The sequence below is a fragment of the Cataglyphis hispanica genome, chromosome 11 (assembly GCF_021464435.1).
Source record: "Cataglyphis hispanica isolate Lineage 1 chromosome 11, ULB_Chis1_1.0, whole genome shotgun sequence".
Classification (NCBI taxonomy): domain Eukaryota; kingdom Metazoa; phylum Arthropoda; class Insecta; order Hymenoptera; family Formicidae; genus Cataglyphis; species Cataglyphis hispanica.
Window position 1 is genome coordinate 5,732,402 of NC_065964.1, and position 23,641 is coordinate 5,756,042.

Sequence of the window (23,641 nt, forward strand, 5' to 3'; positions counted from 1 at the left end):
CTTCATTATTTCCTTTCATAATAATTCCATCATAATAATTCCATCTCGTTTTCCAATTTTTGCATTCTGATAAATAATAATAGTTTTATATCATTTTTGTAAATCAAAAAGTTAAATTTTTAAAATTATGCATTTCTTTTTATGTCACATTAGTGTTGCGAGTTCCAAACTCTAAGGAGGATTTCAACCGGTTTTACCTTTAATCCATTTATTTTCACATTTTCATTATAAATAAGGTACGCACACACTCGTTCATTGTGATAACAGTGGTTCTATCACTGATCATGCTCCTTAATTTTACGCGCAATGACTCGCCACGATCGAGAAACCGCGTTAGCGGTTCGACGAGACTGTTGACTGCTATATTTAAGTGCTTATTGATCATTCTGCATCTGTTTTTTGCTCGCTCTTAAGTATTCGGCAACTACAGCAACTTGCGGCACAGTAATATTATCTTTTCCGCCATTCTAAGAACATTTTAATTGCAATAAACTTCCTGAGAGAGAAGTGGGATAGTAAACTAACAACTAGGAGAATTACATTCAAATTAATTAGAACTATGTGTTCGCGTTTTGGCGACTATTGTCTTGAAATTTATTTTTTATTCATGAAAATTAGTTTTCAACCAGATTTAGTTTTTTAATAATTAAAAAATGTAATATACACTTTTAGGCAGTATACCCTCTCGAATGACAAGGCAAGACAACATACTAATATAATGTACTAATTGCTACTTCGTGTTGTTGAACTAATTTTGAACTAATATGCAAAACTCCGAGAGGCAGTTGAGAAAATCATCCGAATAACGATGATCCAAGCTGGATTGGATCTTCTAGACTCTAGACGTCTAAACGATATTTTTTAAATTTATGTTATGTCTGGAATTTACGCAATATGAATTTGCTACTTAATCGCCATTTTTCACTTCCTTCGTGTTGCTGAAATTAATTGCTAATACGTTGACTATCGTTGACTATTCTAAATTTCGCGTATACGCGATCCTTTGCTCCTAAATCTCTAGCGATAATTAACGAATTACTGAATATTGAGAGCGATGAGTGTATTTACAATAATGCTTTTTCTATCTGTGATGTGTCTCTATTTTATGTATTTCCAAATGTTACATCTCACGAAAAACGTCTTTCAAAAGTCTAAGAGATATTTTTGCATTTAAAGACGTCTCAAACTCAATTCTTGGATTTGTACGATGTCTTTTAAATTTTCTCACGAGTTTGGCAGTTTCTACTATTGGACCAATCTATGTTTCTGCTTAAACAAGCAACTACGTTGCAACAACTGCCTTTCGTATAACTTTTCCCGCAATATTTTCTATGTATCAGCGATTCGAAAGTTAATTATATTATATTTAGACAGTTATATTATAATTAATACAACTCTTTGTAATCGCTTATATTCGAAAATATCAACAGGAAAAAAGTTAATGCGAATTTCATTTCATTGACACGAAATATTGATGTATTTGCTCTTAATTCTACATTTAGATAATACATTATTATAACGTAATTATTTGTCGTATTTAATACCTAGCCTTGTCTTTTTCATACATTCTCTCTCTCTCTCTCTCTCTCTCTCTCTCTCTCTTTCATTCTTTCACTCTTTCATTCTACAATTCATACTCTCGTCCACTTGATAAGGCGCAGAGTCGTTGAGGTGACTCCATCGAGGTCGGCATCATATACCTTTTCGCGAAGTTCCCCGTGTCGTTTGAACGAGATCGGGACGACGAGACTGATTTCAAAGTAACGCCGATGACGATCATCGATTAAGTGATAAACGGGCATCTTAACCTTTGACATATTTCATAAGAAGATCAGTGCTGAGGGATTTAGGCCTTTCAATAGGCAATCCTAGAGCGCGATCCCACACCAGGGAAGCAAGCACACCCAATGCGCGCGATACGCCGAATAAGACCGTGTAATAGTTCATCTCTTTCATGCCATAGTATTGCAGCAGCACACCCGAGTGAGCATCCACGTTTGGCCACGGGTTCTTCACCTTGCCTGTTTCCAACAGGATCGGCGGTACCACCTTGTACACCTGCGCGACCAACTGCAAAAAAAAATTACATCAATATTAAAATTTAATAATCTGAAATACAACACTCTCTAATTACAACATCAATAAAAGTGTTTCAAGAGAAATTTAAATTTAATTTTTTCAATTCCAATATTAATACTCTCAAATTTTTAAAGTAAAAGTAATTCGTAAAGTAAAACTATAATATAATATAATTTATTATAATATAATTTGTTTTTTACATTTTGCACAAAAAGTTCTTCTATTCGCATATTTAGAACACACTTGACATTCTAGATAGTGGAAATGTGCAATTTACCTTGAACAATGGGTCGTCCGGCAAATGTTTTAACGCAAACTCTCTCTGGCACGTGTATCTCGGATCGGTTTTCCTGAGAACGGCGTGTCCGTAACCAGGCACGACCTGGCCACTCTTCAACGTATTCCAAATGAATTCCTTGAGCTTGTCGTCGCTCGGGTTGTCGCCGATCTGAGAGCGTAGCTTCTCCAACCATACCAGTACCTCCTGATTGGCCAGTCCGTGGAGCGGTCCGGCCAGTCCATTCATACCGGCGGCGAAGGACAGGTACGGATCTGACAGGGCTGATCCCACTAAGTGAGTGGTGTGTGCGGACACGTTACCGCCCTCGTGATCCGAATGGATCGTCAGGTAGAGACGCATCAGCTCGACGAACTGTGGATTGTCGTAACCGAGCATGTTGGCAAAGTTCCAAGACCAGTCCTTGCCGGCGTCGACCGAGCCCAGACCTTTGCCACCCTTGTAGAGATTACGGTAAATGGTGGCCGCTACCACCGGTAGCTTGGCAATCAGATTCATCGAGTCTTCGTACACGGTTTCCCAATACTTGGTCTTGTGAACGCCCTTATTGTATGCCTTGACGAACTCGCTCTCGCTGTTCAGCAGCGTGATCGCCGCGGAAAATTGCGTCATTGGGTGCAGGGTCTTGGGGAAATTGTTGAGGGCCTTGACCACGTGTTCGGGTAATGAGCTCCTGGACGCCCATTCCTGCGAGATGGCCTTCACCTGCGCTTCCGTGGGTATCTCGCCGGTGATCAGCAACCAGAAGAGACCCTCCGGAAGCGGTTCCGAGCCACCAGCCGCTTTCGGGAGAAGTTTCTGACATTCCGGGATCGATTTACCGCGGAAACGGATGCCTTCTTCCGCATCGAGCACCGATGGCTCCCAAACGAGACCTTTGATGCCGCGCATACCACCGTACATCTGCAATTGAATAAAAATATATTAATATGTGTTAATAATAGAAATAAAATTAATGTTATATAAATAATCGATCAAATTTTTATTTAATTGTCTGGATCTTTTTTCAACTTGTTTTGATTAAATTGTGGCTATTAATAAATTACAAAAGATCTTAATAATTAACATTAATATTCTTTGTTTAATAGTTGGGTATATAAAAGAAATATCGAGATGCTTTCAATTGACACGGAGAGATCACGAATAAATAAATGTAAATACACATATCTTCACGTGCGATGATAAGATCGTCACATGAGAGCTCACGATTCGTTCGATTAATCTCCACATTCTGTATTCAACTGATAATCGCCTACAAAAAAAAATACCCTAATTATCGTCAAGAATCTGCATAAGCGAATGGAAAAATTGTCAATGCGCGATATGGCTATCACTATCACATAGTTAGCACGCGGTCCCGCAATCATTCCTTATCGTCAGAGTGACAAAAAAAAACAACTCGTATCACGTGAAATCTTTATCCGTGAAATTCGTCAGCTGATGAGAATTCATGACTAATGTAATTATCAATATTTCAATTATATACTGTAATGTAGCTAATTTTAACCGCAATATAAAATGGGATTATAAATGATAGAAAAAGAAAAAGAGAAAAAAATAACAAAGGCAGCAATAAAGTACATCATACCATGTCGACAGTAACGTCTCCAACCTTAGTGGATCCATGATTCTTACGGAAGGTTTTGACACGTTCTTGCTCCTTCGGAATCTTCTCCGCAAGAATCCTCTTAAGATCTGTGGATGCATCAGTCAACTGTCGCAAGAAGACCGTCTTCGTTATTGTCTGAAAAAGAGGAAGAAGTCATGATAAAATTGCTTTGTTAACAATAACAAAATGTATTAAAAACCTCAGAATTAAATATAAACATATTTGTTCAGCTTTATCTTTTCGATTTATTTCTTCGACTACATAGACTTCTATGCTTGTTTTGATTTGATAGATGTCTTTTATATTTGTACGAGTTGTGTAAAGAATCATCACGACAAAAAGCACACGTGGATTACGTAAAAAGAACAAATTGTCGTACTACACGCAATCTATCAAGTTCTTGCATTATAATTGCGTTGATTTCATATTAAGAAGCGACGGGAAATAATTTCAAAAAATTATTTTTCCATACAAAAGCCGTGCAATTTGTGAAACTGACGTCATGTGATTATAACATCTTATGATAATAAAATTCAATTTCCAATTATAATTATTTGGATAAAAAATTATTTATTTATCCTAACAATAGTAATTTAACATCAAAAGAATAAAAAGTTGTCAATTTAAAAATAATCTTAACAGTAGAATTATCAATCAAATTTAATCGAAAGATTTTTTAGAAAGAGCGCGATTACGTCGCGATTACGTCACGATTACTCAGGAATTATGCGATAGATATGTTTTTTTTTTGCTAAACGTCTGATTGACTCCTTATGACGATGCAAAAAAAATAATTTCTCATCTTGACATGCACCATCGAGCGTCTATAAAAACTCAGATAAAAGCGGGGTCGCGGAATCTCGCATTCGAGGTCATTATCAGTAGCTCACGGAAACGCCATCGGCGTGGATTAATCCCTCCTCCCTCCTCTATATCGCTTATTTCCACGAAGGATAGAAAGTATATTATTATCTAATACGATAAAGAGCTTAATTTAGAGGAATAGAAATATAGCAAGTTTCAGTATTTTTGGAGCCGAACACGAAAATTGGGATATATTACATCGTGAATTTGTTAGTGTGTCAAGTAGCAGAAATGATAATATAACATATAAAGATAGACGTATAGTATATAAAATAAAAATACTTATTATTATTTTGTTATTAATATTAATATAGTAATATTAATATACCTTTCAACAACAATAATAAAATAATAATGAAGCAATAAAAATGATAATTGCGAGTAATATAAACGATGATGAATTCAGCGACATATAAATATTCAATTTTGGTTTTTGGACAAAAGGTGAAGATCGATTTATTGTTGTTACATAATTGCAATGTATGAGGGAGGCACGTATATACATGTATACGTGAATGCGTGAATACTGATGAACCTCGAACTTCGTGACTTTGGATATCGGAACGAATACAAAGATCCGACATAGTCTTATCTTTTCCTCGTTTTTTTTTTTTTTCCTTTCTTTCTTTAAGCAAAACGAAAATGACGTATTCATTTAAAGTCCCGTTATTTGCGTCATGTCTAGTGCACTGCAGTCGGAACTAATTCAGGCGATAAAGAATTTCTTCAACACGCGTGCGATAAAAAATACACCTGAATATTTATGTATAAAGAACGACACTCAATAGGTAATATATAATAAGCCAAGATGAAATATGGTAAAGTTACGAAGTGTGTCAAGTAGCAGAAATGATAACATGAATTTAAAATAATGAGGCTTCACTAATGAGAATTTTTGAAAGAACAAATTTTCTTTGAATATTTTAATTAGATAATAATTTTAATTATCTTCAATATTATTTTTAACAATTTTAATTATTAGAATTGACAATAATATTTTTATTGTAACAAAATTTTCAGATCCATAGCTATGTTCGGTATATAAAATATTTAAATAATTATTACATTATAAAAGAAAACATAGCTATTAACGAGAAAATAATTTCGTAATATAAAACTTTATATCTTATTCATTTTGATTTCGATAGACATCAATCATTTTATTAAACAATTATTTTTTCTGAAACATTATTAAGTTAAGACTTTTTATTAAATAATTTTTTTTATAAGTAACTTTAGAATGGCTTTTATCGTAATTAATCAAATTTTTTTTTAATTTTTCTTTAAAATTAAACTGTCAGATCAAAAGTCTTTAAAAAATTATTGTTAAAATATAAAAGTATTCTCTTGTTAAAATATTTTTTTAGAAAAAATCCATTAATTGTTTAAATTGATTTTTTATTAATAATGTCCATTATCTTTTTCAATACACATTTAAAGTAATTGTTTATTAATATATTTAAATTTGAGCAAACACGAGCCAAAATAAAAATACAAAACCATGCAAATATTAATATGTAAAAAATATTGCGTATTAAATAAAAAATTTTTTTAACCCTTCTCTTTTTATTCCTGTCCTCTAAAAGACACTCTTATTGATCGAAAGAGAAAGTGTCTCGCATTATGCCGCTATCATGCCCACGATGCACCTTTAAATTCAAGTGATTTGGTTCAAAGATCATGCTTCGTCATAGCTCTTATCATCTGTCTGATAGCGCACGTTCCACGTTATATTTACACAAAAAAACGGTAACATGCGTGCGATTATGTAAAGCGAGAGTAAATTTAACACGAGACCTGCACTTGAATGCAATCCGACCCTGACCATTATACAAAGCACAAGTCATGTCCTTTTGACAGAGACATCTTCCCAATTGATCCATCGGGAATGATGAGACGGGAGTCCTCGGTCGATGTTTAAAAAAAATTTGAACGAAACCTCGTGTAAAAAATTACGAGTGTGCGTCGTGCTTCAGAGAAATAATAATATTTTTATTTTCTGATACAATTTCTATATTCAGTTATTATATCTTAAAAGAAATTTAAGAAATCTACGATAAAAATATATTGCTAATATTTTCATATCTTAATCGGCTGAATGAGAACATCGTTGTTGGATAGAACGCGAGATCCGGGAAGAAAGCCAATGGCACGGCTAAAAATAAAACGATTTGCACTTGTATAATTCGAGTTACCGCGATGATATTCGAACACGCGACGTGAATGGGATTTCTGGAATATTGGAAATCCCACTCTCAGAAACATAAAAACTAATTCTTTATAATATATATAATTTCGAAAATATATACAAACTATTTATATCTCTCTAAATTCCCCCCAAAAATGATACAAATTTAAATAAATGATAACAATAATAATAATTTATAAAGTTAATAATAATAAAAATTTTTGTCTGCTATTTTGTCTTAATCGCGCAATTATAATCTTAATCTTTAATTTGGAACGATGAACATTCGATTGGATATTAAAAAGATTATCAGTGCAATTTCCTGTTTCAGAATCGAAAAAAAACAATACTTATCTATCGAGATTCAATTCCGCGAAAGCTTAGATAGCAGAGCACAGAATGATTGAATGGCAATCGGAAGATGTCTGAACTTTGAGGGTCAATCAAGCTTACAATATAAACGTGTTTAACCTTTTAATATATGCAATTAACCTATTAAACCCCGATGGCAATTGTAATCACTTCAGAAAAAAACGACAATGAATTCGCGAAAATTAAATATAAAAAATGTCTAAAAAAAATAATGCGCCCCAAAACTTTATGTTTGTAAAATAAAATAAAACTTTAGAGCCTATTGTTTATCGTGTTCTATTTATATTTTTAATATAATGTATTTTGTTTCCAATTTTAAATTATTATCAATTATATGTCAAGGAAATTATAGTAAAATTTCCATTCTATTTTTTTATATCCGTATCTCTCTTTTATATAAAGTCATTTTATATCAGTCTTTCCAGAAGATTATTGATAATGATAATTTATTATTGAGCTTTTTATTTGAGATTTTTTAATGACAAGACGTAAATATATGAAAGTTTCGCGATTTAATTCGCTGAGTCGCTAAATTATTAAGCGAATGCATTGTGCGAAATGTGAGCGGTATCGCTTTCAGTATGCTAGATTATCGGGTTAAATTGCAAACGATGCATCGATATTTATCGCATGAGAGATCGTTGCAGAATACATATGAGTGCCAATTTAAACGGAATGTCACACGGCTTCAATGGCACCGTGTGCCGAAAAACAAATTATGCAAGTTTACAAGGATTATAAATAATATATAATAATATATAGTATATTTTACATATATCTATAGAGCGTTTATGTGTATGTTGAAAGCTTATCATTCGGTTTTCCGGGCGACGATCGAGAAGATCGAGTACAAGATATATATGTATATATATGTACATATATTATATCTTTCTATATTTATCTATATACATATACAAAAAAATATAAAATCTCTTCTCTCACTTATTTTATATCAATAGGCAATATCTGCATCATTCATAGAATATATAGCGACAATCATATTAATTATATCAATGAAAACCGCATATGTCGAATGACGAAACGATGCGAAATAGATTTCTGATCTTGTCATTGCCAAGAATTTTATCATCCTTTGACTGATATAAGCGATATATATTTAACTAGTACGCAGTGTAGCATATTTGATTTTGTTTTATACGCCGCTACTTGTTGTCGCATCATATGTATTCAGACCCGCGATTATCTCATCATCGTACGGGTAAAACCGCACCTTCGATCGTAAAAATCCAATTGTCATACAACGGGATCCGAGATACCGCTCACTACGATAAGATCTATTTTCACACTGAATATTCCACGGCTTCCTAACACTTCTCACAAAATCGGTTACTTGCTTTTTCTTCTAGATAATTATTTTTCTCTTACATTAATCTCAAGTTTAACAACAATAATTAAACAATAATTTTAATAATTTTAATAAATTCATACTTTTCATTAAATTATATTATATAAGTTACTTAAATTTTATTATATAATATTTATTTGACATAATTGACGGATAATTACAGTTCTAACAATGTGTTTCGTTTAATTATTTAATGACAAATTTATATTTTATTAATATTCCATTCGTATATAAATGCGTTGATTATTAAAAGGAGTCTTCACGTTATATCTTAACATTGTCACCAACATTTATATGAAAACTGTATCTATTGCTTATCAACGGACTTTGAGAACATAGGCGTCACAACAATTTCACGATTCGCGCATGTATCAAGTCAGTAATATATAAATTATTGTTAGATCGACGATCAATGATCACTGTGAAAATGACAGATTCGATTACGATATTCGGCAGATGGACATCGCGATCTCATTTCTCTATAAGTGGCAAAGTTATATCCTCGAGAAAATCAATATATCGCGATATTTTCACGAGAACATATCGCGCTATTTCAAGACTGATCGATCATCGTTGCTCATACTGCATTCTTCTTTAAAGCTATATTTCATCGATTACATGCTATTTAAATTAACAATATGTTATCGATTGTTGCCGAATATATACTTTCGATTATAATAAAAAAAAGTAAAGTTCAAGATATAATATAAAATAAATAAAATCAAAATAAATATATATAATATAAAGAATATGGATTATCTAGCAATAAAATAAAACTATTTAAATATATGTGTTATTTAAAAGAGTCTGTAAAACAAATTCTAATAGCATATCCATAACTACATTTAAAAAAATAATATTCTTTAAATATTAAAGATTCTTTAGATTTTGTAATTAACATTATCAAATATGATAATTACATTTTATATTTCGAAATTAATCTATTAATTTCTAATATATATTTTTATATATAATTCTATATAAAATTGTAACTCTAAAAATAATAAAATATAATTGTGAGACTATCGCTATAATCCTATTTCAGACGATCTCGAATAAATACCGGTTTTCTTATACTGCGGAAAAAAAATATTGTGTCATACTGTTTGCGAACCTACTATGGCTTGGATTCGTTGCCTTTCTATTGCCTTCCTTTGCTAAAAATGACCTCTCATTCTTAAGCTCGCATTCTAGGTCGCACGATAATAATAATAAAATTTTTAAGACAAATTAACATATAATTACATATATGTATTAATTAGCTTCATCCACTTATATAATATTTTATTCAAATAATTCAGCAAATTATTATATTTACATTTACATATAATGTAATCAACAAAAATTAATGTTTAATATAAATTAAATATATTAATATTATTTTTTTATTAATTTATATAAATTAAATTGTATATTAGTTAAATTAATTTATATAAATTAAAACTAATATGTGTGTGATTGAAACATATCACTAACAAATTCTGTAAGATAATTAAATCTGACAATCGCTTAGAAATTATTATTTAGTCATTAATTTTACAAAGAGATGATAATTTGGCATCTTAGCTGTCAATCAATTCAACTCGCATTCGATTAAGTGTCGGCAAGTCATGTGAGAATGCTCTCATTATCGCCAATTGCGTAACCGACCCGCTCTGAAGGGCATTGTCAGTCGCTCACAATTATCTAATTGATCTCGTGCCATATAATCGAATGGCGCTAAAACGAGCAGCGACGGGGGAGTCCAAGATATCACTTTTTATAAGTTCTGAGATTCGAATTTTCTATGTACACGTAAATATAAATATATAAAATATATTAAAAAATCTTTCAATTGTATTTCGATCTTAATAAATTTTTTATTAATTGTAATCCCAGAATTATATAATAAAACAACTGCGATATAAAATTTAAAAAATCGTAATCATAATTTTTTTTTTATATATATGATATATATACGTATGATTATTTAAACATGTTTCGCAGCAAAATAACACGTAAGTTTGTCAACACGTAACCAGGTAAGTTTGAATCAAGCTTAAAATCATCATTTTCGTGCATTATCTTAAGAGTATTATATTACGAGAAGAATGTTATCTGGAAACATATGAGTCAATATTTAACATATCAATAATCAACGTATTATTCAATGTAAGATAACACTTTGATATCATCTTCAGTTAATATTTGCATCACGAAAAAAATGTATGTACAATACTTGCAGAGAAAAGCTATGAGCACATACTACTGCAATACCTCAAGTAATCTATCGAACAATTAATAATCTATAATTAATAGATCTTTAATAATTGATATGTTTTCTTTCCACACATCTTCAATTTAAAATGAGGACGAAATCAACTATGATCTTCATCACACACACAAAAGTACAACGCTTTTAATTTTAAAACTGTGACATAACTAAGGACATTTAAAATAGCAACGTCGGATTCGCATCAGTTTCGAATTCTGCTGCATATTTTATTCGATAGAATAATCCCGTAGAATCTCGAAAAGGCAAAAACGAATAAATATATGCACATTTCCAACAAAGTTTAATTAAATTAATTTAAAAATTTCTAAATTTTTCGAAAATATTTTCTACTTTCGCGTCTCATTAAAAACTTAACGTTAAAATTACTATGAGAATTGTATGTTTAAAGAAAGTTCTTCAACACGACTCGTCCCGGATAAAATAACGATTTCAAAAGGAGTGAAGAAAAGTTGCCTTACGAAATACGCGATTGGCAATGAAACATGTTGACATTCAGAGAGTCAGGTCAAGAAGAGAAAAATCTAATAATAAATGATGCGCGTATATTCGCAAGCTTGAAATGAAAGGATCGCCCCTGAAATAGTTTGTTAAGAGATGGCGTATCGTCAACATTAGGTAACAGTTATAAGATGTATAACAATCGCGATCGACAAAAAACTCTCCGAGCTTGCCAAAAATCGTGACATAATAAATTCACAAGTATATTGCTAACAATAAGCTTTCTAATTAATATCTACTCAATCATTCGGATATTTAACGACAAGCATTAAGAAAGTTGCAACATGATAATGTAGCCTTGTTATCAGTTTATCATAGAAAAAAAAAATATTCTCGAAATTCGTTGAAAAGAGTCGTAATCTCATTAAAATATGAGCTTTCATTTTCTTAGGGCATTTATTTATTTATTATTAAAGTTAAATATTAAAGAGACTTTTTATCAATTCGACAAATTATCGAGGAAAAACAATCAAATAACTCGGCCAGATGATATACCACGTGATCGACCATATGGATCGGATTTCCCATTTCGAACCTAAAATTAGCCAGTGTCTTAAAAAAATCGCTCAATGGAGAACACGAGACGAAAGAGTCCTCTCAAGTACACGCTTATGTACACCACATGTATATTAATTCGCGCGCACACGTTGTATAATATCCGGTGATGTTATTTTATTATACACGAAATAGACGAAAATCTGATTTCTCGAAATAGGGAAAATTGTACATTTTTCTATTCAAAATTAATTATCCGCGTATGGCAAAAATTTATTAAACAGATCGTAAAATATGTTATTACGATCAGAACTAAAACATCCTTTGTTCTAAAACGCATTATAACATGCCCAAAGATACATGATAAATTCTCATAAGCTATATTATCTAACAGATTTTTCAAATGCATATATTGATAATACATATATTAATAATCTAGATTTTTGACGTTTTGATAAACAAGATAATGTACGATTAAAAATTCTGACTACCTCAGGGACACACGATATTTGTTTACAAAGACTCAGCGCGACTATAATTATTTAAAGATCCAATTTCTGGATGGACATATGTTTCTCGGTCACTCTGTATAAATCGGTATCGCATAGTCACGCGACACATGTCAATCGACGTATTATGTATTCGCGAGGATCTTGAACACGCGCCGGCACGCATTGCGTAATCATTGCGCGTGGAAATAATTTTCTTCGACGTTCAGGTAGAGAACCTGTCGAGCGCAAAAAACGACTTCGCGATTACGAGCTCTAGCGGATTTTTGTAAAAAAAAAAAAAAAGAACAAAACGCTCAATTAAACTTTGTATCAAACGGCGCGTGAAGTTTCACGATGAGGCTAAATAGAACAAAGAGATATGTCTGACGTCAGTGTTACTCGGTAAAGACGTCATCCACCTGTTCGATGAATGACACGTATGAGTAATTCTGTTCCCGTTGTGTGAAAAAAAAAAAAACAGGTTTGTTTTGCGGAAAGTCCTGCATTCAATGCACTGTTGGAACATTACGGAGACATGAATCGATCGACATTGCTTAAAGATATAACAACTCGGGATATCCTTATGTAATTCTCTCTCTCTCTCTCTCTCTATACTACACGTGTCCCAGAAACATTCGACCTTGATTGTAACCTTGGGGTCTTTCGATCAATTTCGATCTTTTTTTTATCATGCGGTAATGATTTGTGTGTCACAAGGAACGCGATATCCGATTTTTTGGGACACCATATATATAATAAGGCTGATGATAATTCAACACCGATAAAACTTTCTAAAGGCCATTGTAATATAATGCAAAATATATATTCGAATCGGTAAACGCAAATATATAAATGTAAATATATACTTGAATTGAGATTCAATTAAAAGCGTATATAAGAACATCACATTCGTAATGACACTACCACAGGATCACATTTGACCACACATATTTAAACACTACAGAATGTTTTGTTACTTCTGTGGTCACATGTTTTTTTATACAAACACATATATGAGAGACATAAAAATATCAAAAAAAAAAAAAACATTTTTATTATGAGGATATCTTATTCATAATGATACTACTACAGAATCACATTGCATAGACCGCACATATATAAACAATATACAGAATGTTCCATCATCCATAGAATGGCTTATTTTTAATTACAAATATATATATATATATATATATATATATATATATATATATATATATATATATATAAGAATAAAAATATGTTATAAAATGTTATAAAAAATGTTAATTGTATCCTGTTTTTATAAATTCGATTGAAGGCACTCTTACACATCACCAACACACATACACGGACAATCATCCCACAAATATCATGTTATTTTTCTAAAATCGATCTCAATCAAATCTCGATCTCATTTTCTAACAGGAAATTCCGTCTCGCGGTAAGATCGCTCGGATCTATCATAGCCATTCGAGCGTCCGTCTATCGACAAATTCGCAAGGCACATCCGCTCCCTCGATCTCGAGTGGATGGGAGGGTTTTCTCGTCGCATCGGTCGATAGAGGACCGCGGGAATTCGGCTAGTGTTTCCTTCGTGCGGACAGACGAGAACCCGCCCCGCAAATTTCTCAGGCGGCGTCTCCTCGCCGCGATCAGCATCGCAAATTTCGAATTTCGAACGGGACAGGTAGAGAAAATAAATGACTAATAATTCGAAAGGAAAACCGGTACGACCGATAGTGTGAAATGTCCTCGCGGGGCGTGAGAAAAAACGCAACGGATAGACTTACCTGAAGCTCGAGGCAGCGTCTCGGGGTGAAACGAAAGAGCGCCATCCTGTATTGCGGTTAATCCTGCGCGCGGAATCTCTTGTCCGTTCCTCGTACTCACCGACTCGACTCGCTCGATCGTCTGACTAATCGACCGGTCCACGCGATGCTACGACGCCCCCAACTCCGATTCGACTGACTCAGGTCGCGCCGCTTTCACCACCACTGTCCTGCGACGTGCGCATGCGCTGCCTGCGCGCGTTGCTCAGGTCCGGCTCGGAATGCGCGGCGCCCTCGCGCTGTCATGATTTCGTGACGTTTCTATAATAATATAATTCGTGGCTTTTTTTATTTCACGCCCATTTGCATGTGGCTATTTTTCGATGCTTAAAATATTAGATATTACATATGCTGTGAGGAAATAAAAAATCATATACATATACATGATTTAAGAAATAATAACAGAGTTAAAAGATTGAATAAAAAACATGCAATTATATCATTTTTATTTTAGTTTTATAGTTTAGTACAAAAATTAATTTGAATGTGTGACCAATGTCTTCCCTTGATTAATACATATATGTAATTCGCCTGAAATATAAATTAAGTATCAGAAGATTTGCTAGATCGCACTTGCGGTTTGAATTCTACGCGTCTGCATATTTCCGCCACTAATGACAATCTACAAATATATAATACAACAATATACGATTGTATGAGAGATAATATTGTTTGAGCGTTATTAATATTTTTTACCTGTTCAATGTAAATAAATGAAAACCATATGTAGTTCCGCTTTTAATTACGTCCGTAATAATCCGCACGGTTAAATCAATCATAAATCTTTTCACCGTTTGATCATCATTTTTTATTCGCGCTAAATCATTTTTAATTTTGATAGGGATATCGAGCGTGCAAATATCTGCCATCTTTTCTAAACACTTGTAATCCGTTGGCGCGAGAATTCCGGGAAGGATTGGAATCTGAATTCCGATCTTTCGACAATCTCTCACAAAGTCTATAAAAACTTGAGACTCGAAACATATTTGCGTTATAATAAAATCTGCGCCCGCCTCTACCTAAAAATTTTTAATAGCAACTTTTATTCAAGAAAATATGTATTGTAAAAAAAAAAAGATATGGCTGAAAAATATTATTCGGAATTTTATTGGGAATAGATATCGATTATTACTTTCGCCTTTAAATAATGCAAGTCGAGTTCCTTTGAAAAAGATTTCGGATGCATTTGTGGATAACCTGCCACACATATGCAAAACGTATTACCGAATTGTTGCCTTATAAAAGCAACCAAATCCGCTGCATACTTGAAGTCGCCATCTAACGAATCTGCATCTTCGATTCGCAAATAAATATAATGTATTTTTTTACATATAATATTTATGAAAACAATAAAAAATTAAACTTATTCAAGAATACATTTTATCGCGAGACATTTAAAAGATTATGATGATTACGTGACGACAAACAAAATATCCCGAATCTATCTTAGAAAAATGGCATATATATATATATATATATATATAAATTATAAATTAGATAAAAAATATATAAATATATAAATTAGAATCTACAAAAAATTAATATTACCTCCTTGTAGCGCAAATATGTTAATTATTCCAAAGGCAAGGGCTTTTCTTAAGATACGAACGACTTCATCACGCTTTAAACCTTTAGCTGCTAGATGCAAAAGAGTATTGGATGGAAAAATTTCTACCAAATCCAAAGGCAAATAATTATCACTGCTAGAAGTTCCTTCGTTATGCCAAGTTAATGCGTAAAAAAGAGGCGAATATTTATCCATGTCTAGGAGAAGCCTGATATATGTTACATTTTTAAAAATAAATATTATATTTTCTGTCTTATTATTTTTATTTTAGGAAAATAAAAATAAATTTTTATTAAAAATATATATAAGACTAATTGTATATATAAATAACTTCAATAAAATATATTAAAAACTATTACACACAAGAATCTCACTTATTTAAAGTCTCATATTAAAAAAAAAAGTTTGCTTCCTCTCTATTTTATTATAATTTTTGTAATTACCAGATTATATTAATAGTTTATAATTGTGTAACTCTCTTCAGTTCCTCTTGCTGTACAAACCTTTGATAAAATGTTTTGGGTTTCCTCACAGAAACAATTTCGAAACTGTAAAATATCTCGCTTTTACTAATTTTATCTTTTATGGATTGTCGCAAATCCACAAACTGGAAGGAACGATTTTCAATATAAGAATTGTGCGTAAAAGTCTCGTTCTCACTTTCATTTCTATCAGCGTTATTCATCTCACGCGGATTCTTCTCAAAAATGAGTTTTCTCATTATAGATAAACGATAATCGCGAATGGAAATGTTGATACTCTCATTCCTCGGTCTGTACTAACAGTTCGTTATCGAATTATGTAATGTATAGAGTAAAAATATGTATAGTACAGTAATGTATGCTACAATGTAAGGAAACAAAATTTCTGATTAGAAGAAAAGAAATATTAATAAACCTTTGATGTCAAAAACGATTGTCATACATACATTTATTAATAATAAATAAGCACAATAATATAAATAAAATGTCTAGCATATATTTATATATTTATATATTTTACCATATATTTGGATACGTGAGTTTGGTTTAACTTTGTGGTATACTGCTTATTTCTAAAATAATACAGATCTAATTTTGGAATGTTATGTAAATTTGTTGAAAACGTTTTTTTTTTAATTATTCTAATACCGCAAGTGAATCATTATTCTATAACATTTTCCACAATTAACTCAGCTTTATATGTATAGGTTTCTCAAATAATATTTCTAATAAATTGTATATATTCCTTAATTAAAAAATTAATTGTGCCATATATTTCATATAAAGTTAACTTTTTCTCAAATACAATTCCCTGCAAACTTCTGTAATGGGTATATCAGATACAGCTGGTATTCCGCCTGGAGCAGTCTCGGTTTTCTGTAGGGCGTATTTATCCGTGATGGTACGTATATCATCGATATCCGGAGTTATTGACATATTGATAGCCGGATAGATCAGGAAGGCAAATGTAGCAAGGGCGGTCAGCGCCCATATGGGAATCGCGACCGCCCAATATTTTGATGGCCAATAAGTCAAGCCGAAATAATCGTGCAGTACTTCGTCCGGCACCACCGTCCATATCACGTACAACAGAAAAATCATATTTGCACCTATGTACATAGCGTATCCGTACACGGCTCTGGGACCGTAAGGCGCAGGAGTGTGTTCCATAATGCCGGCGTGTCTTGCACAACATTAAAAAAAATATAATTATATTAAAAAATATTACTCATGTGTATTAGTTTCGCAGTAGTGATTGTACGTTGGTTCAGGTGGGCCAAATTGTTGAATGGTTTCCGTGACTAGTAGTAAACTATCGAAGAAGGCCCCAAGTCCCACGCGTACTTTCCGTGCTTCCTTCCCACTGAATGATCTACAAAGAAAGTGGCAAACGTTAGTATAACAATATACAATTATTGCTTTATTGAAATTATTCTGCATACTTACACTTCTAGGATATTATTATTTAATACAAGTTTCTTTGTGACTCCGCTTCTTGGTGGTTCTTCGTCAACTCGAAGCACTTGATACGCAACTTCTGCTTCTCGAGCACTTGGAAAAGGCACAGACAGATCTCTACACAGCGTTAAGGTTCTTAACTAGAGGCACAAATAGAGTAACAAGTCTTGCTACCGCAAGAAAATTATTTGTAAAATAAGGATACATCTTGAGATCACTCATGGCATTCTATAGATAAAAGACAGTTAAAAAATTAAAATTGCCGTTCTGCTATTCTGCAAACATAGATTAAAGCAATGTAAATATACTGTAATTATAAATATACTAAAATATATATACTATAAATAAATATAGTACTCGATTTTCCAGAATACTCTCTAAATATACTAATTAAATATTCTATATAAATTGATGTTGAACATGTCATGTGCGTGTATATAGAATCTTAATTATAAATCATATTATAGGTTTCATTAAAAAAAGTTTATTTTATTACAATAGATAACCTAAAACTGACCACGAGATGAATTGACTTACGTAACGTATAATCAATCGTATTTATCTAAATAATAATAAAATCATTCAAGATTTACGCAATAATTAACACATTGAAGAAAACGTGTTATAATTATTCTTATATCGATGTTATAATCGATTTTACGTATGCGAGACCGCGTATAAGCGTTGCTGATATCATAGTTGAGTTGTCACTTTGTACATTGTGTAATATAAACATTCCATTAGAGGGGAAGACAAAGAAATAAGAACGAGATTGCATTTATCAAATTTTATTTCCGGAATCTCCTATGAGTGAGTAATACATTTTTCGAGACTTACTTCAGTCATTCCTGAACCTTGAATTCTTTCTTTGTTCTAGGTTACGATTCACAGCTGTGTTTACTTATCATTTGTCGTCGTCACCTATCAGTCTCTAATTACTCTATAATTACACTCAGCGATGATAGCGGATTAGTATTATGAAAAACGTCGCGAATATAACATTGACAAAGTATTTACTACAATTATGACGTTTAATTTATCACGAGATTATGTGCAAAAGAATCCATAAACTCTTATTTGTAGATTTAGCTAATTAATATAAAATAATGATTTTTTAATTATTTATTTTAACACAATCATACATTCTACATTCTGTATTGAATATTACGGAGAGATAGAAATATTTTCTAAATACAATATTGTGTAAAATACATATTTATGCATCAAAGCACAGAAACCAGCGCATTGTTATTTAATGATCAGAGATTTAATAGATTGAGTATTATTAATATTGAACACATATGATAAGTAATTGAATATCCAGAATCATTGAAGAAAGTATTAAATATGAATGGGCTGATGAAAGATTTGCCATGGGGCTTTCAAGCCTTAAAATATATGTGCAATGGTTGCTGTGAGCATCGTCGTGTCAATCGGATGATGTGGCATCAAGGAGGAATATTGGTGCTCACTTATTTAGCATACACTTGTTATCATATGACTCGGAAGCCGATATCTGTAGTGAAAAGTGTCTTGACTCACAATTGTAGCAATTTGCCACCACCTCCAAATATTCCAGTGAATGACAGCAACCGTGACACTTGGTGTGATTGGGCTCCATTTGGTAAGAACAGATAAATGTAAATATGATGGATATTAAAATAAATATTGTATCATAATTAATAATTTAATTAATTTATCAATATCCATTCATCATATTTTTATATATTAGACCGTGACATAATACAAAAATTATTTTTATAGACACTGAAGATGCACCAGCATTACTCGGCATGTTGGACTCAGCCTTCCTGTTCGCGTATGCAGCGGCTATGTTTCTCAGGTGGATACTTTGAAATGAGCTTATTCACTTACCATACTGCAGAAATATTTTGTGTAACGATGATCTTTTTTTTCCTGTGCAGTGGGTTTATAGCGGAGAGAGCAAATCTGCGATACTTCCTTTCCTTCGGTATGCTCGCATCAGGCATCTCGTGCTACCTATTTGGAATCGCTAAATCATATAATATCCATAGTCTATGGTACTTTATTGTCGTGCAGGTAAATGTCAGATTGATAAAACATATCGACATCTACATTTTCATTTTCTTGCTCTTTTTTTTTTACATAATAACAGGCAATAGGCGGAATCTTTCAAACTTCTGGTTGGCCCGGTGTGGTAACAGTCGTGGGAAATTGGTTCGGAAAAGGCAAGCGAGGCTTAATCTTCGGAGTGTGGAATTCTCATACATCCTTGGGGAATATATTAGGCACTTTAATCGCGGCCGCGTATGTCGAGTCCGATTGGAGTCTGAGTTTCATAGTGCCCGGCGTGATAATGGGAGCGGTGGGATTCCTCCTCTTTCTGTTCTTAGTGCCAAATCCTATTGACATAGGATACAGCCCGCCCGCTTCTGTCGGATATCGGAAAATCGACATAATGAACAGTTCGGATGATGATCAGACCGATGTAGGTTCCGATTCTCATAGTATCGGCGAGGATGTAAGTTGCTATTGATAATATATTTTTGTCTTTTCATTCAGTAAATATCACACGTATAACACGCTGTTGTCTTTTTTAAATTTAGTAGAAATTATAAAATTGTAGCATAACAATTGTTAATTAACACGAGTAATAGCATGTTTTAAATTATAAGCATGTTTTTCTATTGTAAACGTTCCTTGTAGCTGCTGTCTTTCTTCCAGTCTTCCTAATTTTTCAGTAATAGCAAGATAAATGTTTAGTTATTTTTAGTAGACTTATAATTTGCACTACCCATAATAAACAATCATCTGCTGTGTACTTCTACCTAGCGTGTCACCTATCGCTGTGTCTGCCGTGAACAACCGTCTGTCAACGTAAGTGCATGCCACTCTTCAATAGCTAATATTAATATTCTCACAAATACTTTAAGTATTGTGTAAATAATGCATGTATTATGTTATGCATATTTAATTTATTTTCAATTCTTAAAGTGTGTAAAAATATCGCATGCAGCAGTATAATAATATGTATTAGCATAAAATTTATCAACATTACAATTTCTTTCCATTAAAATGTATATTATATATAATATATTATATATGTTTTTTAAAGCATTTGGTCAATGAACGATCCGAGACCAGCCCGATGTTAGGACACCGTCGTATGCATCACGTACCTCGTGATAATGCGATCGGATTTATAGGAGCCATGAAGATACCCGGTGTCATCGAATATTCCTTATCTTTGTTTTTCGCGAAGCTTGTTAGCTATACATTCCTCTACTGGTTACCATTGTACATCGAAGCTTCAAGTTGGTATCACGAGAATATTATTCTTCAATTAACAATGTAAAGTTTCACTTTATAATTCTTTTGGATTCTTTCATAGCTTGGTATGGCGCAACTGCGAGCGCGACATTGTCAATTCTGTTCGATGTCGGCGGAATAGCAGGCGCCATAGCAGCCGGTATTCTCTCAGATTTTAGTGGCATGAGTGCCCTGACATGTGCCGCAATGTTTGGATTCGCATGTCCTGCGGTAAATATGGTTTTACTTGCAAACAATGTCAGAGTCAATAGTGAAATGATAGCAAAAGCTTAAAAAAAAAAAACTATAAAATCCACACAATATTAACTTTATACTATAGCAATGTGTTATAAGCTAAAAATGTAAACTGAAAGATTAATTAATCATTGCTCACATAATTTATTTGCGTTAAAGTATAACACTTTTTAAAGTGTTATTCAATATTGTTATTAAGATCTGATGCGCTCTGATTTCATTAAATACTTTATACTATTGAGTATGATTGGAAAACATAAGACTAATTTTTCTTAATATGTGATATTCCACAGTTATTTTTATACAATTATATTGGGAACATCAATCTAGCCGTCAACATAGTATTATTACTAATAGCAGGATTACTAGTGAATGGTCCTTATGCTTTGATAACGACCGCTGTGTCGGCTGAACTAGGAACTCATCCTAACTTAGGAGACAATTCAAAAGCATTAGCTACAGTGACTGCCATAATCGACGGAACTGGCAGCATTGGTGCTGCAGTTGGTCCGCTATTGGCGGGTTTAGTATCTCGATGGGCTAAATGGAACAATGTGTTTCATATGCTTATGTGTGCGGACTTATTAGCCCTATTGGTGAGTCTATTTTCCCTTGCATGAAAACGAAGATGTTTATTACATAAGTAACATGCCTACTGTATTTTATCGTGTTTCAGTTTTTGTCCAGATTAGTTTATCGAGAAGTAAGATTATACATACAAAGACGAAGAGTCATACAAATTTAGACTCTGAAACAAAGCTTAAAGCTTAAAGTAAATTAGTGTAATATAAATGTGAAAGTACGCGATTTCACGCGTATTTGGATCTGTGTACCTATAATTTCGCTCGTATTCTCTTTAAAGTACATAAAAATGTTGTACAGCATTCCTAAGCAAGTCCAAAATTGAAACATACGATTGAAATGTACAAAAAATAAATATATTTTTTATAGTATTTTGTTGCAACTGCGCTATTGCAACATGTGTGAATCATTTTAAAAAAAAAGAGATATAATTGTGTTACTAGGTTAAATTGGAGATCTTTTTGAGATCGATATTTTTTAATAGTCACTTATATATGTTATAAAAAAATGCTTTCTTTTTACTATATAAAATATAAAATGTTGCATAAATTTACAATTATAATTATTGCGCAAGACTAATATACAAAGATAATTTAATATATATGTTTGTAATAAATTATTGCATACCAACAAATTACTGGCGTTAAAATCAAGGAATTCCAGTGGGAATTATATAGCTGATAGCATCGGCAAATTCACCCCACACAGCTCTTTGAGTTTGAAAGGTAATTATCCAAGCTACTAAAGCAGCTGTCCAAATAGTTGCTCCTATAGCGGAGAAAATTACATCTGAAAGAAATACAAATTTATATCATTATAAAGAGAGAAAGTATATCTTACACAAAATATACATTTAAAATTAATTGATACCAACATTTCTTAATTTGTTTCTGTTCCTCATAAGGTGGAGCAACAAAAGCCTCTTTTGAAAACCAAATTGCATTCACAGCCCACAGAAATGGCAGCAATGCGAAACCAGCTGTAACAAAAACAAAAAAAAAACACTGATGAGATGTAAGAACAGACCTTGTTTTTTTTAGTTACATTGTTACCCTCTACATTTTAGGTAAGTATACATTCAATATTTAGAGAAATAAAAAAAGAAATTATAAGCAAATTTAAGATTAAAATTATGTAATTCCAAACTTGACAAATTTTTAAAAGACTAATGATACATTGTAATATTAACATTCATTACATACCACGAAAATACCATTTACAAAGGTGTAACTTTTTTTCATTCGATATTTTGGTCAAATCCATCTCGTTAGCGATCCTGATGTCTTCTAACCTATGCTTCTGTCACACAGGTTTTTCGATACCGCTTTGAGTCACTGTATCCTTCCTGGCTTTTCAATCAGATACTAATTAATCACATCGAGTCATGTATCGCAATGTTATTCCTAAACTTATATAATTATCTCGAATAAATTAAAGAAAAAAAAACCACGGCTGACAGATTCGAGCATCTCATCGCGCTCCTAAGATGGCGTCATGGCTGCGTTCATAGACATAAAATAGATTGCTCCTATTATATATTTATCCCCACCATAAATGGAAAATATCCGTTCGAATGAAAAAAAGGCAGTACTATTTAATAGGTATACCATAGATAGCCCTTTTCTAATAAGCGTAAATGGGTTTACGCCCTTTCATCTTT

The 23,641-nt window shown here is 32.4% G+C and overlaps 6 protein-coding genes across 17 annotated transcripts; 1 reads left to right on the forward strand and 5 right to left on the reverse strand.

Moving 5' to 3' along the window:
* Window positions 1–191: 191 nt before the first annotated feature.
* On the reverse strand, window positions 192–14,456 carry LOC126852871 (probable citrate synthase 2, mitochondrial). Its single transcript, XM_050598131.1, has 4 exons — window positions 14,308–14,456; window positions 3,966–4,121; window positions 2,357–3,280; window positions 192–2,070 (listed from the first exon to the last, which is right to left on the reverse strand). The coding sequence occupies exons 1-4, from the start codon at window positions 14,350–14,352 to the stop codon at window positions 1,804–1,806; spliced, it is 1,392 nt and encodes a 463-aa protein (XP_050454088.1). The 5' UTR covers window positions 14,353–14,456; the 3' UTR covers window positions 192–1,803.
* On the reverse strand, window positions 14,308–23,502 carry LOC126852877 (gamma-secretase subunit pen-2). 2 transcript variants are annotated; one of them, XM_050598150.1, is made up of 4 exons: window positions 23,184–23,502; window positions 22,856–22,960; window positions 22,609–22,770; window positions 14,308–14,607 (listed from the first exon to the last, which is right to left on the reverse strand). In XM_050598150.1, the coding sequence occupies exons 1-3, from the start codon at window positions 23,242–23,244 to the stop codon at window positions 22,631–22,633; spliced, it is 306 nt and encodes a 101-aa protein (XP_050454107.1). In that variant the 5' UTR covers window positions 23,245–23,502; the 3' UTR covers window positions 14,308–14,607; window positions 22,609–22,630. The 2 variants fall into 2 exon arrangements, with proteins under 2 accessions (XP_050454107.1, XP_050454105.1); XM_050598148.1 differs by lacking the exon at window positions 14,308–14,607 and having other exon boundaries at window positions 22,440–22,770; window positions 23,184–23,501.
* LOC126852873 (methylenetetrahydrofolate reductase) lies at window positions 14,776–16,818 on the reverse strand. Of its 3 annotated transcripts, none has more exons than XM_050598134.1 (5): window positions 16,417–16,818; window positions 15,895–16,121; window positions 15,479–15,633; window positions 15,043–15,365; window positions 14,776–14,968 (listed from the first exon to the last, which is right to left on the reverse strand). In XM_050598134.1, exons 1-5 carry the CDS (start codon window positions 16,632–16,634, stop codon window positions 14,890–14,892), a joined length of 1,002 nt encoding a protein of 333 aa, XP_050454091.1. In that variant the 5' UTR covers window positions 16,635–16,818; the 3' UTR covers window positions 14,776–14,889. The 3 variants fall into 3 exon arrangements, with proteins under 3 accessions (XP_050454091.1, XP_050454092.1, XP_050454090.1); XM_050598135.1 differs by having other exon boundaries at window positions 14,776–14,957; window positions 15,479–15,639; XM_050598133.1 differs by having other exon boundaries at window positions 15,479–15,639.
* Window positions 16,818–17,565, reverse strand: LOC126852875 (phosphatidylinositol N-acetylglucosaminyltransferase subunit P). Its single transcript, XM_050598138.1, has one exon. The coding sequence runs from the start codon at window positions 17,563–17,565 to the stop codon at window positions 17,182–17,184; it is 384 nt and encodes a 127-aa protein (XP_050454095.1). The 3' UTR covers window positions 16,818–17,181.
* Window positions 17,620–22,681, reverse strand: LOC126852876 (EKC/KEOPS complex subunit LAGE3). 8 transcript variants are annotated; one of them, XM_050598145.1, is made up of 4 exons: window positions 22,609–22,681; window positions 18,059–18,128; window positions 17,842–17,970; window positions 17,620–17,767 (listed from the first exon to the last, which is right to left on the reverse strand). In XM_050598145.1, exons 2-4 carry the CDS (start codon window positions 18,073–18,075, stop codon window positions 17,620–17,622), a joined length of 294 nt encoding a protein of 97 aa, XP_050454102.1. In that variant the 5' UTR covers window positions 18,076–18,128; window positions 22,609–22,681. The 8 variants fall into 8 exon arrangements, with proteins under 8 accessions (XP_050454102.1, XP_050454099.1, XP_050454097.1 ...); XM_050598142.1 differs by lacking the exon at window positions 22,609–22,681 and adding an exon at window positions 18,691–18,826; XM_050598140.1 differs by lacking the exon at window positions 22,609–22,681 and adding an exon at window positions 18,691–18,754 and having other exon boundaries at window positions 18,059–18,081.
* LOC126852869 (glucose-6-phosphate exchanger SLC37A2) lies at window positions 19,201–22,311 on the forward strand. Of its 2 annotated transcripts, XM_050598127.1 has the most exons (9): window positions 19,201–19,477; window positions 19,618–19,696; window positions 19,779–19,914; window positions 19,991–20,356; window positions 20,668–20,712; window positions 20,951–21,149; window positions 21,227–21,375; window positions 21,693–21,995; window positions 22,076–22,311. In XM_050598127.1, exons 1-9 carry the CDS (start codon window positions 19,201–19,203, stop codon window positions 22,142–22,144), a joined length of 1,623 nt encoding a protein of 540 aa, XP_050454084.1. In that variant the 3' UTR covers window positions 22,145–22,311. The 2 variants fall into 2 exon arrangements, with proteins under 2 accessions (XP_050454084.1, XP_050454085.1); XM_050598128.1 differs by lacking the exon at window positions 20,668–20,712.
* Window positions 23,503–23,641: the final 139 nt, after the last annotated feature.

Coding starts and splice junctions, on each gene's coding strand:
- LOC126852871 (XM_050598131.1), bottom strand. CDS start 14,352: ATGGCGCTCTTTCGTTTCACCCCGAGACGCTGCCTCGAGCTTCAG. Junction 4,122..14,307: donor GACGCTGCCTCGAGCTTCAG/GTAAGTCTATCC, acceptor CCTCTTTTTCAG/ACAATAACGAAGACGGTCTT. Junction 2,071..2,356: donor CGGACGACCCATTGTTCAAG/GTAAATTGCACA, acceptor TTTTTTTTGCAG/TTGGTCGCGCAGGTGTACAA.
- LOC126852873 (XM_050598133.1), bottom strand. CDS start 16,634: ATGAGAAAACTCATTTTTGAGAAGAATCCGCGTGAGATGAATAACGCT. Junction 15,640..15,894: donor CATATTTGCGCTACAAGGAG/GTAATATTAATT, acceptor TGCGAATCGAAG/ATGCAGATTCGTTAGATGGC. Junction 14,969..15,042: donor CATTTATTTACATTGAACAG/GTAAAAAATATT, acceptor ATATATTTGTAG/ATTGTCATTAGTGGCGGAAA.
- LOC126852875 (XM_050598138.1), bottom strand. CDS start 17,565: ATGGAACACACTCCTGCGCCTTACGGTCCCAGAGCCGTGTACGGATAC.
- LOC126852876 (XM_050598140.1), bottom strand. Junction 17,971..18,058: donor GCCATGAGTGATCTCAAGAT/GTATCCTTATTT, acceptor AACGCTGTGTAG/AGATCTGTCTGTGCCTTTTC. Junction 17,768..17,841: donor AATAATAATATCCTAGAAGT/GTAAGTATGCAG, acceptor CTTTCTTTGTAG/ATCATTCAGTGGGAAGGAAG.
- LOC126852869 (XM_050598127.1), top strand. CDS start 19,201: ATGAATGGGCTGATGAAAGATTTGCCATGGGGCTTTCAAGCCTTAAAA. Junction 20,713..20,950: donor GTGAACAACCGTCTGTCAAC/GTAAGTGCATGC, acceptor TGTTTTTTAAAG/CATTTGGTCAATGAACGATC. Junction 21,150..21,226: donor ATTGTACATCGAAGCTTCAA/GTTGGTATCACG, acceptor ATTCTTTCATAG/CTTGGTATGGCGCAACTGCG.
- LOC126852877 (XM_050598150.1), bottom strand. CDS start 23,244: ATGGATTTGACCAAAATATCGAATGAAAAAAAGTTACACCTTTGTAAA. Junction 22,961..23,183: donor TTGTAAATGGTATTTTCGTG/GTATGTAATGAA, acceptor TTTTTGTTACAG/CTGGTTTCGCATTGCTGCCA. Junction 22,771..22,855: donor ACAGAAACAAATTAAGAAAT/GTTGGTATCAAT, acceptor TATTTCTTTCAG/ATGTAATTTTCTCCGCTATA.